The sequence below is a fragment of the Phascolarctos cinereus genome, unplaced genomic scaffold (genome assembly GCF_003287225.1).
Source record: "Phascolarctos cinereus isolate Bilbo 61053 unplaced genomic scaffold, phaCin_HiC Scaffold_726;HRSCAF=1367, whole genome shotgun sequence".
In the NCBI taxonomy this organism is placed as follows: domain Eukaryota; kingdom Metazoa; phylum Chordata; class Mammalia; order Diprotodontia; family Phascolarctidae; genus Phascolarctos; species Phascolarctos cinereus.
Genome location: NW_027556098.1, coordinates 250,593,308 through 250,609,247, shown reverse-complemented (window position 1 = coordinate 250,609,247; position 15,940 = coordinate 250,593,308). Strand labels below are relative to the sequence as shown.

The 15,940-nt window shown below is 38.1% G+C and overlaps 1 protein-coding gene and 1 long non-coding RNA gene across 3 annotated transcripts in view; one reads left to right on the top strand and one right to left on the bottom strand.

Moving 5' to 3' along the window:
• Positions 1 to 15,940, bottom strand: part of LOC110215544 (uncharacterized) — a 55,866-nt gene that overhangs the window by 11,336 nt on the left and 28,590 nt on the right. Inside the window, exons 4-5 of one of the 2 annotated variants that reach the window (XR_002326562.2) lie at positions 9,073 to 9,191; positions 1,345 to 1,631 (exon numbers count right to left, since the gene is read on the bottom strand). This is a non-coding gene — a long non-coding RNA (uncharacterized LOC110215544). Of the gene's footprint in view, positions 1 to 1,344; positions 1,632 to 9,072; positions 9,192 to 15,940 lie in introns of those variants that run through there. The other variant, XR_002326563.2, reaches the window with a different exon arrangement.
• The window catches only part of USPL1 (ubiquitin specific peptidase like 1), a 37,814-nt gene that overhangs the window by 11,428 nt on the left and 10,446 nt on the right, over positions 1 to 15,940 (top strand). Inside the window, exons 4-6 of the mRNA XM_020997128.2 lie at positions 1,023 to 1,136; positions 8,191 to 8,320; positions 12,161 to 12,286. Of these exons, the coding sequence (XP_020852787.1) occupies positions 1,023 to 1,136; positions 8,191 to 8,320; positions 12,161 to 12,286 (370 nt within the window). The remainder of the gene's footprint in view (positions 1 to 1,022; positions 1,137 to 8,190; positions 8,321 to 12,160; positions 12,287 to 15,940) is intronic.

Sequence of the window (15,940 nt, the reverse complement as noted above, 5' to 3'; positions counted from 1 at the left end):
GAGAAGTAAAGAGAAATACAGAGGTTATGAACCTGGGATATTGGATTGATGGTACCCTCATCAGAAATAGGAAGGAAAGGGAACAAACATTTACTAAGCACCTATTATGTTCCAGTTACTGTCTTAGGAGGGACTGTGTTCCAGGCATGGGAAACACACAGTGCAAAAAACACTAGTGCCAGGTACTGTACTAAGCACTGGGGATATACACAGAAGTAGAAGACAGTCCCTGCTCAGTTTTTTTAGTGAAGTATGATATGAGGCCCTCTTCTGAGAGGGTAGGGGCACAGGGTTCTGTGGGAGGCTTGAAGAGAGGTGAGGTTTGGAACTCTTATCTGTTAGGAGTGGGACATCAAATTGATAAGGGTTAAGTAAAATGTTTGCCTCACTACAGTGAGGGCCCAGTTAAGATTAGAAATTTGTCACAGACCCAATAAGCACTGTCTGCTGATTTCCCTTAGCTTCATTCAGCAGCACATGAATAGAATGAAGGAGGTGGATGACTAGAGTAATCCAAAGTTGGGGTTTTGGTAATGGAAGGGGGGCGGAGCTGCGAGAGAAATGTTGGCTACTAAAAGGCACATGAAGATCGCTGCAGACTGTGTGTTAGAAAACTACATATTAACAGTATCTGTTTTATTGTACTTTTATTTATTGAATTTATTATTTATTTTGTTAAATGTTTCCCAGTTAACCAGATTTAAGTCTGGTTTAGGCTGCACTCAGGAATGTTGTGGGCCACATGTAGCTGTGACTTATGCAAATGGCACTGGCTTGGCAGTTTATAGTCTTGGAGGGTTGTTTCAGGATACCAAGGAAATTAAATGTACCCGGAGTCACTCAACCAGTTTGTTTCTGAGACATGACTTATACTGAGATATTTCTGACTCTCACTCTCTCTGTCCACAATAAAATGACTCTCCAAAATGTGGCTAATATTTCTAAAATGCTGATGGGAAAGACAGATTAATAAGAATTTTACAAAATACTAATATATACTCTGTATTTAATTTTGTTTTTAGATGAAAGTTCTATAAGGAATGTTTCAGATAGACTTCGAAAGGCTGAGACTCACCTAAATGAAGTCAGAAACAAAATTTTTGCTAAGCTTCAACCAAAACTTCATTGTAAGTTAGGTAAGTAATTTGCAATGATGGAAACTTTTAAGTGTTCTGTTTTTTGTAGTTGAAAAGTTTCTTTAGAAGAATGGTCTCCCAACTTTTAAAATCACAAACCTTTAGCAGTTAAATTTTGAGCATAGACTCTAATACTTACTTATAAATTGTATTCATATATTTCTTTCATAAAATGCAAAATATGCACAAAAGTTGAAATAAAAATGGATAAGATAAATATGAAATTTTATTAAAGGTACAAAATCCATTTTGCTTTTACTAAAAGTATTAATATTAATGGAGCATAACAATAATATTATTAATATTTTTGTGAGAATGGTATGATTAAATATGCTCCATTGTTTTAGGGAAAATCCTGGGCATGTCCAGAAGGATAGGATGGACCTTGTTTGTTGGGCAACTAGGTCGTTCTCCTTCACCCAGGCTCAAAGTACATTGATAACTCGTGTGCCAAATTCCACCGCTGATAGCTGTTGTTGTTGACCTGTTCCATTTCTTTAAAATATAAATTTTATTTATTTTTAGTTTTCAACATTCACTCCCACAAGTTTTTGAGTTCCAAATTTTTACCCCGTCTCCCCTCCCCCCACCCCAAGATGGCATGCACTCTGAATATCCCTTCCCCTAGTCTGTCCTCTCTTTTATCTCTCTCCCCTTCTCTAATCCCCTTCCCCTTCTATTTTCCTGTAGGGCAGGATAGACTTCTATACCTCATTTCCTGTATTTCTTATTTCCAGTAGCATGTGAAAACATTTTTTTAAACATATGTTTTTTAAAACTTTAGGTTTCAAATTTTCTCTTCTCCCTCCCCACACCACCCTCATTGAAAAGGCAAGCAACTCAATATAGGTTGTACATGTGCAGTTATGCAAAACACCCATAGTAGACATGTTGTGAAAAACTAACTCTATTTCCCTTAATCCTATCCTGCCCTCCCATTTCTTCTATTCTTTCTTTTGACCCTGTCCCTCCTCAGAAGTATTTGCTTCTGATTACCCCTTTCCCAATCTGCCTTCCTCTCTGTCATCCCCATGCTCTCTTGTCCCCTTCTCCCGCTATTTTCCTGTAGGGTAAGACAGATTTCCATACCCAATTGAATGTGTATGTTATTTCCTCCTTAGCCAAATCCTATGAGAATAAGATTCACTCATTCCCTCTCACCTTCCCTGTTCCCTCCACTGCAAGAGACTTTTCTGTTTTTTTTTTGTGAGATAATTTACCCCATTCTACCACTCTCTTTCTTCTTCTCCTAATATAATCCTCTCTCATCCCTTAATTTTATTCTCTAGATAGGACCCCTTAATTTTCAACTCACCCTGTGTCCTCTGTCTATCTATCTACATATACATACATATAATTTTTTTCCTCCAACGACCCTAATACTGACAAAGGTCTCATGAGTTATAAATACATCTTTCCATGCAGGAATGTAAACAGTTCAATCTTAATAAGTCTCTTATGATTTCTCTTTCCTGTTTACCTCTTCATGTTCCACTTGAGTCCTGTATTTGAAAGTCAAATTTTCTATTCAGCTCTGGTCTTTTCATCAAGAATGCTTGAAAGTCCTCTATTTCACTGAATGACCATTTTTTCCCCTGAAGGATTATACTCAGTTTTGCTGGGTAGGTGATTCTTGGTTGTAATCCTATCTCCTTTGCCCTCCGGAATATTATATTCCATGCCCTGTGGTCCTTTAATGTAGAAGCTGCTAAATCTTGTGTTATCCTGATTGTGTTTCCACAATACTTGAACTGTTTCCTTCTGGCAGCTTGTAATATTTTCTCCTTGACCTGGGAACTCTGGAATTTGGCTATAATATTCCTAGGAGTTTTCCTTTGGGGATCTCTTTCAGGAGGAGATCTGTGGATTCTTTCAATTTCTATTTTGCCCTCTGGTTCTAATATCAGGGCAGTTTTCCTTGATAATTTCTTGAAAGATGATGTCTAGGCTCTTTTTTTGATCATGGCTTTCAGATAGTCCAATAATTTTTAATTCTCTCTCCTGGATCTATTTTCCAGGTCAGTTGTTTTTCCAGTGAGATATTTCACATTGTTTTCTAATTTTTCATTCTTTTGGATTTGTTCTACTGTGTCGTGATTTCTCATGAAGTCACTATCTTCCAATTGCTCTATTCTAATTTTTAAGGAAGTATTTTCTTCAGTAATCTTTTGGACTTCCTTTTCCATTTGGCCAGTTTTTCTTTTTAGGGCATTCCTCTCCTCATTGGCTTTTTGGACCTCTTTTGCCATTTGGGTTAGGCTATTTTTTAAGGTGTTATTTTCTTCAGTATTTTTTGGGGTCTCCTTTAGCAAGCTGTTGACTTGTTTTTTGTGATTTTCTTGCATCACTCTCAGTTTTTCCTCTACTTCCCTTACTTGCTTCTCAAAATCCCTTTTGAGCTCTTCCAAGGCCTGGGACTGATTCATATTTTTCTTGGAGGCTTTGGATGTAGGAGCTTTGACTTTGTTGTCTTCTTCTGGTTGTATATTTTGATCTTTTTCACCAAAGTAAGATTCTATGGTCTGACTCTTTTTGCGCTGCTTGCTCATGATCCCAGCCAGTTACTTGAGTTTTAAACTCTTTGTTAAGGTAAGAGTCTGCTTCCAATGTGGAGAGTGTACTGTCCCAAGCTTCAGGGGTTTGTGTAGCTGTTTTCAGAAATACTTGTAGGGACCTGTAAATTTTCAGTTCTACCAAGGTGGTATGATAAGGGGCAAGGTGTTTACTCCTTTCCTGGCCTGTGACCACAAATATTCCTTTCTGTCCTGTAACTGTGAGGAAGGGTTCCTCTCCACAGCCACTCCAGGCTCCACCGTGCCAGCATTCCTCCTCGCCCCAGCACTGCCGCCTAGAACTGTGACCCAGATCCAAACATGGGCAAAGCAAGAGATTGCTGCCTCAGCACTGGCAAAGAGATCCCTGCAATTCCTCTCTGATCAGCCACAGGATTCCCCCTCAGTCTGTGGGCCGGAAGCTCGGGAAGCAGCTGCCCCCCACCCAGGGCCGTGCTCTTGGGGAATGGAGCTGAAACCCCACCTTCCTGTCTCAGCACCCACAGAAACAGACTTTTCCCACTGACCTTCTAAGTTGTCTTTGGCATTGGTGGATTGAGGAGTCTGGAAACCTCCACAGCTGCCCGCGATTCAGTCCTATGAGGCCTGGTCCAGGTTCCCTGAAGCCTGCGCGCCCATGCCACGCTGCGCTGTGCTCCCAGCCCAGTGCGATACACCTTTGTGATCAGTCATCCAGGTTGTCTTGGGCTGGAAATTTGTTTCACTCTGTCTTTTTGTGGGTTCTGCTGCTTCAGAATTTGTTTAGAGCCATTTTTTATGAGTATTTGGAGGGGTTTGGAGGAGAGCTCAAGCAAGTCACTGCTTTCACTCCGCCATCTTGGCTCCGCCCCCAACCTGTTCCATTTCTAAGTAGGTTGGTTTAGTCCTCTTCCACCACTGAGGGCTTGCTGTGTTTGTGCCCAACTTAGTGTGGGACACCCAATCAGTTATTCAGTTAATTTGCTCTATGTAGTTTGCCAAGCAGATTATTTTTTAAAAAAATTTGGCCCCCCCCCGTTTTATTAATTTATTTGTAGTTTTCAACATTCACTTCCACAAGATTTTGAGTTCCAAATTTTCTCCCCATCTCATCCCTCCCCTCACCCCAAGACAGCATGCATTCTGAATACCCATTCCCATAATCTGCCCTCCCTTCTATCCTCCCCCTCCTTCTCTTAACCCCTTCCCCTTCTATTTTTCTGTAGGGCAGGATAGATTTCTATACTCTATTGCCTGTATATCTTATTTCCCAGTTGCATGTGAAAACAATTTTTAACATTTGTTTTTAAAACTTTGGGTTCCAAATTTTCTCCATTCCTCTCTCCCTATCCACCCTCATCAAGAAGGCAAGCAACTCCATACAGGTTATACATGTGTAGTCATGCAAAACACTTCCATAGTAGTCATGTTGTGAAAAACTAACTATATTTCCCTTCATCCTATCCTGCCCCCCGTTTATTCCGTTCTCTCTTTTAACTCTGTCCCTCCTGAGAAGTTTTTGCTTCTAATTATCCCCTCCACCAGTCTGCCCTCCCCTCTATCATGTCCCTGCTCTCTTGTCCCCTTCCTCCCTATTTTCCTGTAGGGTAAGATAGATTTCCATACCCAATTGAATGTGTATGTTATTTCCTCCTTAAGCCAGATCTGGTGAGAATAAGATTTGCTCATTCCCTCTCCCCTTCCCCCACTTCCCCTCCACTGTAAAAGCCTTTTCTTGTCTTTTTTGTGAGATAATTTACCCCATTCTACCTTTCCCTTTCTCCTTCTCCCTTTAATTTTATTCTTCAGATATCGCCCCTTCCTCTTCAACTCACCCTGTGCTCTCTATCTGTCTATCTCTCTGTCTATACATATAATTTTTTTTCCTCCAACTATCCTAATACTGACAAAGGTCTCGTGAGTTACAAATATCATCTTTCCATGCAAGAATGTAAACAGTTCAACCTTAATAAGTCCCTTGTGATTTCTCTTTCCTGTTTACCTCTTCATGTTCCACTGGAGTCCTGTATCTGAAAGTCAAATTTTCTATTCAGCTCTGGTGTTTTCATCAAGAATGCTTGAAAGTCCTCTATTTTACTGAATGACCATTTTTTCCTCTGAAGGATTATACTCAGTTTTGCTGGGTAGGTGATTCTTGGTTGTAATCCTATCTCCTTTGCCTTCCGGAATATCATATTTCCGGTCCCTTAATGTAGAAGCTGCTAAATCTTGTGTTATCCTGATTGTGTTTCCACAATACTTGAATTTTTTCTTTTTGGCTGCTTGCAATATTTTCTCCTTGCCCTGGGAACTCTGGAATTTGGCTACAATATTCCTAGGAGTTTTCCTTTGGGGATCTCTTTCAGGAGGAGATCAGTGGATTCTTTCAATTTCTGTTTTGTCCCCTGGTTCTAGAATATCTGGGCAGTTTTCCTTGCTAATTTCTTGAAAGTTGATGTTTAGGCTCTTTTTTTGATAATGGCTTTCAGACAGTCCAGTAATTTTTAAATTCTCTCTCTTGGATCTATTTTCCAGGTCAGTTGTTTTTCCAGTGAGATATTTCACATTGTCTTCTGTTTTTTCATTCTTTTGGTTTTTTTTTTTCATATCTTGATTTCTCATAGTTATTAGCTTCTATTTGCTCCATTCTAATTTTTAAGGAAGTATTTTCTTCAGTGAACTTTTGGGCTTCCTTTTCCATTTGGCCAATTCTGCTTTTTAAGGCATTCTTCTCCTCATGGGCTTCTTGGACCTTTTTTGTCATTTGGGTTAGGCTATTTTTTAAGGTGTTATTTTCTTCAGTATTTTTTTGGGTCTCCTTTAGCAAGCTGTTGACTTGTTTTTCATGATTTTCTTGCATCACTCTCATTTGTCTTAGTTTTTTCCAATACTTACTTGCTTCTCAAAATCCTTTTTGAGCCCTTCCATGGCCTGGGATTGATGCATGTTTTTCTTGGAGGCTTTGGATGTAGGAGCTTTGACTTTGTTGTCTTTTGGTCATATGTTTTGATCTTCTGTGTCACCAAAGAAAGATTCTGTGGTTTGACTTTTTTCTTGTGAAATTTGATCATGATCCCAGCCAGTTACTTGAGTTATAAACTCTTTGTTAAGGTAGGGGTCTGCTTCCAGTGTGGAGAATGTACTGTCCCAAGCTTCGGGGGTTTTGTGCAGCTGTTTTTAGAGATACTTCTAGGGACCTGTGAATTTTCAGTTCTTCCAAGGTGGTATGATGAAGGGTGAAGTGTTTACTTGTTTCTTGGCCTGTACTTTGGTCTGAGAGTGACCACAAGCACTCTTTTGCCCTGGGACTGCGAGTAGGATTTACTCTGCACTGTCACTACAAGCTCTACCACACCAGTGCTCCTCCTTGCCCCAGGACCGCCACCCAGAACTGTGAGCCAGATCCAAGTACCAGCAGAGAGATCCCTGCAATCCCTCTCTGATCAGCCACTTGATTCCCCGTCTGTGGGCTGAGCTCTGGAAGCAGCTGCTGCCCTAGGTTTTGCGTTGGACGAGGGCTGGAGCCAAGAGCTTTTCTCTCACTTGACGTCACAGACTTTTCCTACTGACCTTCTAAGTTGTTGTTGGTGTTTGTGGGTTGAGAACTATGGAAACCGTCACAGCTGACCGTGATTCAGTCCTCTGAGGCCTGCTCCAGGTTCTCTGAGGCCTGGTCTTTGCCTGTGTGCTCAGGCTGAACTGTGTTTCTCTCCCAGTCCAGCGCAATATAGTGATCAACCGTCTAGGTTGTCTTGGGGTGGAAATTTGTTTCATTCTATTTTTGTGGGTTCTGATGCTGTAGAATTTGTTTAGAGCCATTTTTTACAGGTATTTGGAGGGGTTTGGGGGAAAGCTCAAGCAGGTTACTCCCAGATTAATCTTAAAGCTCAAGTCTGACTATGTCACCCTACTCAATAAACTATAGAGGTTCTCTACTCCTAGTTCTGCCATTAACCAGCTGTGTAACCTTGGGCAGGTTATTTAACAACTCCGAACTTCAGTATATGAAATAAAGAGTAAAAACACTAGAATATATTTAAGATTCCTTCTAGTTCTTAACTTCCAGGATTCTTTTTCATAGTTATTTTATTTCAAGATCTATAGCTAAAATCATTTATAGCAAAAGAAACTCATCATTAATAATCTTGGATCAAACTTGGATCCTAATCTCCTAGGCTTTCCTTAATTCATCAGAGAAAAATATTCCCTTCCCCTTGCTTTCCCTTTTCCCGCACCTCCTCCTTTTTAAAGTCCCCCTATTTGATTTACCCTTTTAAAATAAGTTGTCACAATAGCCTTCACCAGGGAGGAAATAAAGAGATGGTAAATTTTGGAACCTTTAAGCAAGAAATTGTGGGAGTAGGGGAATTACTTTTTTTCCCCCACTCTAAAATTAGGTGTGCAACCATTATTTAGTAGGATGACAGTTATATTAATAAATAAAATAAGACTAATGTTCTTGAATGCTTCTTGATTGTGTTTAAAAACCTGCCTCCCAAAAGCACTTTTTTTTCTTTTTGAAGGTAATATGGAAAGTCCTGTGTTTGCATTTCCCTTGCTTCTACAAATGGAACCTCTCATTGAAACGCTCTTCATGTCATCTTTTTCTTGGAACTTTGAGTGTTCTCAGTGTGGAAACAAATATCAACAGAGGTTAGATATTTTTATTGAAATTATTTTTAAAAGTATTATAGCTTTGTAAGTATATCAGGCACACAACATTTGAATAGTCTGTGTATGTATAGTACTACTCTGATTCCCAAATACCTAAGGCACAGTTTCTTAGTCTTACAGTTATACAGCTGTTCATATTTGTGTGCTTGTGTCTTTAAATCTGGTCTCTGGAAATTGGACAATCAAGGGATACCCTATAGTTTTTTTTTGGGGGGGGGATAGAGTGGTTTAGGACTAGGTTGGTAAATGTTTGAAAGGGGAAACATAGAATATTCAGTGCTTATAGTCTCCCTGAGTTTTCTGCTCAGTAAAAATTAATAAGAATCCTTAGAAACACACACACTTGGTTGTTTCACTTTTGCTTAGGACAAGCCCATTTAATAATAATAATTGACATTAACTTAGCACTTTAAGTATGCAAAGACTTTTATGTACGTTATCTCATTTGAGTCTCATGACAGGTAGGCCCCCTCTGGTTATTATTATAGGTGTTATTATCCCTGTAATCAGATGAGGGAATGAAGGCCCAGAGAAGTTGACTGACTTCCCCATGCAGCAGTAGGTGTGGGAGTTTTCCTTCCTCCCCCACTATGCTATAAGGTCTCTAATTACCCATTACTGCCTCTGAGAGGAGGGAAATCAGTTTCAGGGTCATAGGATTTGACAGATATTCTTAAAGAATAGTTACTTCTATTTTCTCATTCCTTCCCTCAGTCCCATGGAAGACTTACCATCCACCATGGCCATCTTCTTTTCTTTCTCCTGACAGAAGTGGTAAACTGAGCTATGAGCTGCCCCAGCTTTGAAACCCCTCGGTGAGATGGTCACGTTGTAACCCTGAGTCTGGCACCTGGGAGTGAGCATGGGAAAAGGCAATTCCATCATTTTTGAACCCTAGAAAATCACTACAAACATCTTTTTACCTATTTGACTGGGATTGGGAAAGGAAGAAATTCAATTGGTATTATGCCTGTGCCTTCTCCCTTTCTGGAAGGAGAGAGAAGTTGATGAATGGTTTGGAAGTATAAAGTTAGGAACCATCCTCTTCTTTTTGCTATCCAGACAATGTTGCGTGATACAAGGTAGAGTAGACTTGGATTCACAAGGTCTGAGTTCTTATGCTGACTTGTGTGACCTTGGGGCAAATTACTTAAACCCTATCTGTAAAACAAAAGGTTTAGATAGAATGGCCTCTTAAGGGTCTAGTTTTAATGCATTCAGATTACAAGTGAAAACATACTTTTCTTTGATCCTTTTGTCCATTAATAAAATGGAAAATGTTGATCTTGGGTATATTAGTGGAAAAATTTTTGAGGAGAGAAGTTAGATTTGACTTTTTCATTATCTGATTTTTCTGGCAGCTGTTTTAGGTAGAAACAAAGCTAAAAAATAGTTTGTTTACCTTTTTTTATTGATGAAAAAATCAAGAAGAGGCTGTAGCTGTGAAGTTACAAACTGAAGTTGAGGGCAAAGCCAGACAACACTAAGTCCTTATATCACATAACTCCCAAAGTGGCTAAACAGTTCAAAGAAAAATAAAAATAGCACTAACATGGAGGACTGAGATTACTTTGTTTAAACAAGCAAATGAAATTATCTAAGTACCTTGGCATTCAGTCTGTTGCCTTGAGACTGTTTTCTGTTTGAAGGTAGTTTGATTTAAAATCACAGTGATGGTTATCTTATACTATAGCATTTATATGATCATTTTTTAAAAAAACTCAAAATTCATTTATTTATTCAGTTTTAGTTTTCAACATTCACTTTCATAAGATTTTGAGTTCTAAATTTTCTCTCCCTCTTTCCCCACCCCACCCCCAAGACAGCATTCAATCTGATACAAACTACACATATACATTCATATTAAACATTTTCACATTAGTTATGTTGTAAAGAAGAATTAGAAGCAATGGGAGAAACCACAAGAAAGAAGAAACAAAAAAGAGAGAGAGCAAATAGTATGCTTTATCTGCATTCAGACTCGATAGTTCTTTTTCTGGATACGGATAACATTTTCCATCGTGAGTCTTTTGGCGTTGTCTTCGATCCTTGTTATATGACTATTTAAACTGACCCCCTTATTACTAAAAACTTCAGAGACTTCTATAACAAAAGAAATCACTGAGACTCGTTTCCTATTAAAGTCTTCTATAGTATCCATCTAGATTTGATGCCAAATTAATTTGCTTCTTTCCCCTCTCCTCCTTCCACTTTTTTTTAGGAGCAAAACTAACATAAGAAAGGAAAAAACAGCAAAGGGTCAAAAAGCTAAAAGTGAAATTAGCAGATATCAAACTTTTCTAAGCATATTTGTTACAGCTGAAAGCTGAAATAGCTAATGTCTGTTGTAAGGAAAAAACAGCAGGCAGATTCATTTGCTTACTGTTTCTGCTGAATATTCTATTTTCAACATTACTTCTCTAAATTAAGCTTTACTTAGGAACCACTAGGACATCAAAGAGATTTTCAGTTGACACTTAGATGTGAAATGCAAAAAAAGAAAACCGTATTTTATCAATTTGCCTTCAGAATTTAGAGAGTAAGAGAACCATAATTCATATATTTGCACATTTCTCTTGCTCAAGATAATCCATTGTGATCTTTATAACTCACATTTTAAAAACAATAAAACATCTAACCTTTCTCTAGAATTTTCTATTTTCAGTATTTTAGATTTAGCATATTTATGATACTTGATCACTGTTAATCATTGTTATAAGTTAAACCCAAGTTTCTAAGGTGGATTTTTCTTTTTTATATTTTTTTAAGAGGATATGTTTTGAAGAGGGACTTCAGTGTCCTGTTGAAGTGTTATTGAGGCAGCTAGGTGTCTCAGTGGATAGAACACTGGGCCTGAAGTCAGAAAGACTAGAGTTCACTAATTAGCTGTGTGCCCTGGGCAAATCACCTGATCATTGTCTACCTCAGTTTTCCTCAACTATAAAATGAGGGTCAGTCCTAACAGCACCTACCTTCCAGGACAGTCTGAAGGTCAAATGAGATAATAATTGTAAAATGCTTAGCATAGTGCCTGGCACATAGTAAGTAGATGCTTAAGAAATGCTTGTTCCTCCCCTGTTTCCATTGCAGTAACATATCAAACAACATACAGTTTAAAAAAATGTGTTTTTCAGAAGCCTGTTAATGTAGTAAATTATTTTGATTAGGTTTAATTTAAAAAAAATTTCCATGTAGCCTTGCTTAATGAAGTTCTCAGATAACACATGTTCTTTCATTATAAAAATGTGTCCAAGGAAATGGAACAATTTATATATTTTTACTAATACATAATTTTAACTAATCTTTTCTTCTCAAATGCTAGCCATATTTTTTCTTTCAAAAATTTTGACCTTTTCCAACTTCTGAGATGCTAATTTACCCCTCCTTAGGCAGCCTGGCTGCTCCCTGCTCTTTGGGGCTCACTTTCAGTACAGAATTTGGTTTGGATGCCTTGACTGATTTAACCCCCTACAGCTCAGAACTCTAGAGCCTAAGAGATATTCTAGCCTCAACTTCCCTCAGTAGCAGGGATTACAGGCATGTGTTGCCACACCTGACTAATTTTAATTTTTAAATTATTAAAAACTATTATACTTAAAGCTAATGTGAACATACACATACTTACTATGTTTATGATTGACTGAAGATTTTAGTAATTTTGAAGAAAAGCCAAAGTCCTTTGGTTTTTTTAAAGTAGTTTTGAACTTTCTTTTTTATTTTGATATAGTTTCGAACTTTCAAAAATGAATTAAACTCACAAATAAAATAATAGCAAATGGTCTAATGAGCACAACAATGTATATATCTCCTTTTGTCTAGGTGTTCAAAGAATCTGGTAACCTTCACAAACGTAATACCTGAGTGGCATCCACTTGATGCTGTCCATTTTGGTCCATGTAACAGTTGTAAAAGTAAATTACAAAGAAGAAGAATGGTATTGGAAAAGTAAGTTCAGTTTTCTTCAAATTTCTAGTATAAATGTGTGTAGATGTAGGTATTTTAAAATGTGAAGGATTAAACAACCCACAAACATGAAGATATTATTTATTATAAAATTTTGTTTTAATTGATAGAATTGCAATATTGTTATAGGGTAAAGTATGGTTTGTAAGGATTATTGAAAGAGCCTGGACCTGACAGGACCTCTTATGTATTTTGCACATAAGCAGCTTCTCAGGGCATTTGGTGGGGAGAGAGCAGGTGAAGTGGGATAGAGTGCCAGGGCTGGGAAACCTGTGGCAGATCTTCACAAATCCTAGGTATAATCAGGTGACTTCCCTAGTTTGTGTCAGCTGGCAGCAAGAGGAAGAAATTAGCACCAATGATAACCTAGTTTGAGCTCCTGTTTGACAAATTTTCCTTTTAAGGGGAACTAGAGCCAGCGTGATCCTGCATATGTCCAATAAAAATCCTAATACAGTAGGTTTAATTTTGAAATTGGAAACTTTACATTTGTGTTTTGCTATCAAAGTGAATCTTTGATAAAGTGGATCTTCATAAAGTGCATAGGCTGTTTTCTAACCTTCAGTAATCAGATTTGTAAATATGATAGATAAAAATCTAATTGTGAATTAAAGACCAAATTATTGTAGGTTTTAGCAGGATTAAAAACTGTGTATATATTTTGATACAGTTTCAAAGTAATGCTCCCCTATCATATATTTCTCAAGTATCTTTGTTCTTCTAGCTTTCTCTTATTGTCTTCTACCTGTGCTCCTTAATATAGGCATTTCTCAAGTCCCTTCTCTCATCTCTTTATGTCCTTTTCCTTAGTCATCTCTTCTATTTCCATATCTTTAGCTGTAACTAAATACTAGTCTCCAACCCTTATCTTTCTCTTTCAACTTGCAGTTTCTAATTGCCCACTCTTATCCTGAGTTTAAACATGTGTCTGCCAGGATATCCTACTGGCCTCTCCAATTCAGCATGTCTGAAATTGAATTCATTATCCTTTCCTCCAAAATCTGTTCCTCCTTTTAATTTCCTATACTCGTAACTGCATTATCTTCAATTCCTACCTCTTCTTCACTCTTTTAGTGACCAAATACTGTTGAATTTATCTTTATAACACCTTGGCCATCTATTCACTCCTCTTCATGTCTGTTGCCACCATTTCAATGAGTTCAGGTCCTCATTACCTCTCACCTGGGCTATAACAATAACCTCCATGACTTTGTGTAAATCATATGCTTAACATTCTCTTATCCCTCATCTGCTTGTGGAAATCCTGTTCAGATTTCAAGATCCAACTCAAATGCCATCTCCTTCATGAATCCTTCCCTTATTCCTGCTGCCCAGCTAGAAATGAGCTCTTGCGTATCAACTTAAGTGATACCTGTTTGTACCTCTCTTGTGCTCTAACATTCTACTTTGCATTATAGTTATCTGTGAGACCATGTCACTTCCTCTGCTAAATTTTAAATATCGGGAGGGCATGGACTATGTATGCCTCATTTATCTTTCTATCGCTTCTAGTGCCTATAGTTCTCTCATTGTGCTTATAATAAGTAAATGTGGATTAAATCAATGAATGGACACCCTAAATGTTTCATTTTTAAAAGAACATCATTATTAAATTAAATTAGCAAGAATTTGGTCATGTCATTGCCCTACCTCTGCTAATTTGCTTTCTGAGGGAAATCTGTTTATGACTTAGCCCTCGTTGGTTGTTTGTGGACAATATTCTGTTATTTTCATGTACTCTGTTGAAATGTTCCCTACATACTAGTCAGAGTTGTCTTGCCCATCTCCTGGATAAGTGGTTATCACTTACAAATAGGTTTCTTTTAAACATATTCAGTTAAAAGGTGAATTTCTACTTCGAATGGTTAGTATTTTTATAGATTTTCAGTCTTGTTTTCTGAAAATGTGGAAAGTATACTTGCAGGTAATAAGGATTTCATTTATGCTAAGTGTAATACACAAGTTACTGTCTCATCTGTAGTGGCCATTTTTTATGAAAAGATCTGGAACCAGTACAACATTGTTCTTAGTTTTGCAGTGTATTAAATTTATCTTTAAATGCCAATTATAGCTTATTTTCATCTGATCTTGTATTCTTGGGTATTAGTTTAAAATTTTAAAAGGAGTTTATAAAAACCTTGCATAATCAATAGTGAATTTTTTAATTTTTTAATTCTGGAACATTGGCTGGAACATTGAACAATTGTGCCTTTAATATACTTTGAATCATTTGCAGAGCACATGGTGGCTACTGTGCTATGGGAAGGAGTCTGGTGACATTATCTTGGGAAGCAGTTGAATTCACATAAAATTATGAAACAAGTTAGGATTGCTACCTAAGAAACTGGGCTAACATCTTAGGATAGTAGACTTGGATGAATTTAGGCCTTGAAGTCCCATCCTTTCTCTAAAGACAAACAATGTCCATTCCATTAATACCATCTTCCCACAGGTGTTCTAGGGTTGAGCTAGTCTCCCCTCCCATCTCTCAGCCCTAGACCCTGCCCAGCACAGCTCCTACCCAGGCCCTGAACAGTTCTGGATGACACACTTGAGGAAGGATGTTGACAAATTGGAGCATTTCTGGAATGGTGAGGGAAGCCCAAGCTCTACCGGGGTAGAAGGTGAAAGAGGTGTCAGACTTATATTCAACCCCAGAGAGGCAGATTTTAGCTCCCTATGGGGAGAAAAACAACTAGTAGTTAGAGTGGAAGTAAATTCTTGTGCGTGTCAGGTCTTCAGACAAAGGCACTATTGTAGAAGGGGGTGGTTGGTCTGTTTGGATTAGAGGGACTCATGTAGCCCATTTCTGGAATTCTGTGATCACTGAGCCTCAGGGACTTCAGCTGTGCATGTCCTGAGCCGTGAGAAGAGTTGAATTGTAGGGAATAGCACCCAGGGGATTGAAGAAAAGAAAAGGCAAAAAGGAGTCCATGTGAGGAGAAACCCTCTGCCTATAAAGAAAAGTAGTATGACACTCAAGCTTCCATTAGAAACACTAGAATTCAGTTTTGCTTTACTTTACTTTACCTCACCTTAGGCACTACTACTTAGCACCAAGAGGCTAAGAACCAAAAGCAGTCATTTTAAATTTAAAATCTAGAAAATGGGTATCGTTAAAATCTGCCTTCTGCTTTAGCTGGAGAATAAAATCATTTCCTAGAATAGAAACTATTTGCTTATTGTCTTTTGCCTAGAATATTATGTTAGCTTCCTAATTTGTTACTTAGCATCAAGTTTCTACCCTCTGCAGTCCATGTTCCACAAAAAGTGTGTCTGATTTTCATAGTGTGAAAGGTTGACTGCTTTCTAAACTCTCTTGTTTAACATTTGTCCAACCAATTTTCCCAGTTTGTTATACATTAGCTTCACACACACTGTGGTCCAGCCCAGTTGCCTTATTTCTCTTCCTTAAAACATGACGGTTTGTCTCCTGTCTATGTGCCTTTGCAAAGGCTAGAATGTACTTCCTGACTTGTGCCTCTTGGAATTTTTGTTTCTTTCAAAGTTCAACTTAAGTACCCCACCTCCTAGATGAGGCCTTACCTGGCCCACCTATTTTGTATTTATGTATGTGTACATGTTGTCCCCTTTATTAAAATATAAGCTCCTTTAGGGCAGTGACTGTTTAAAATT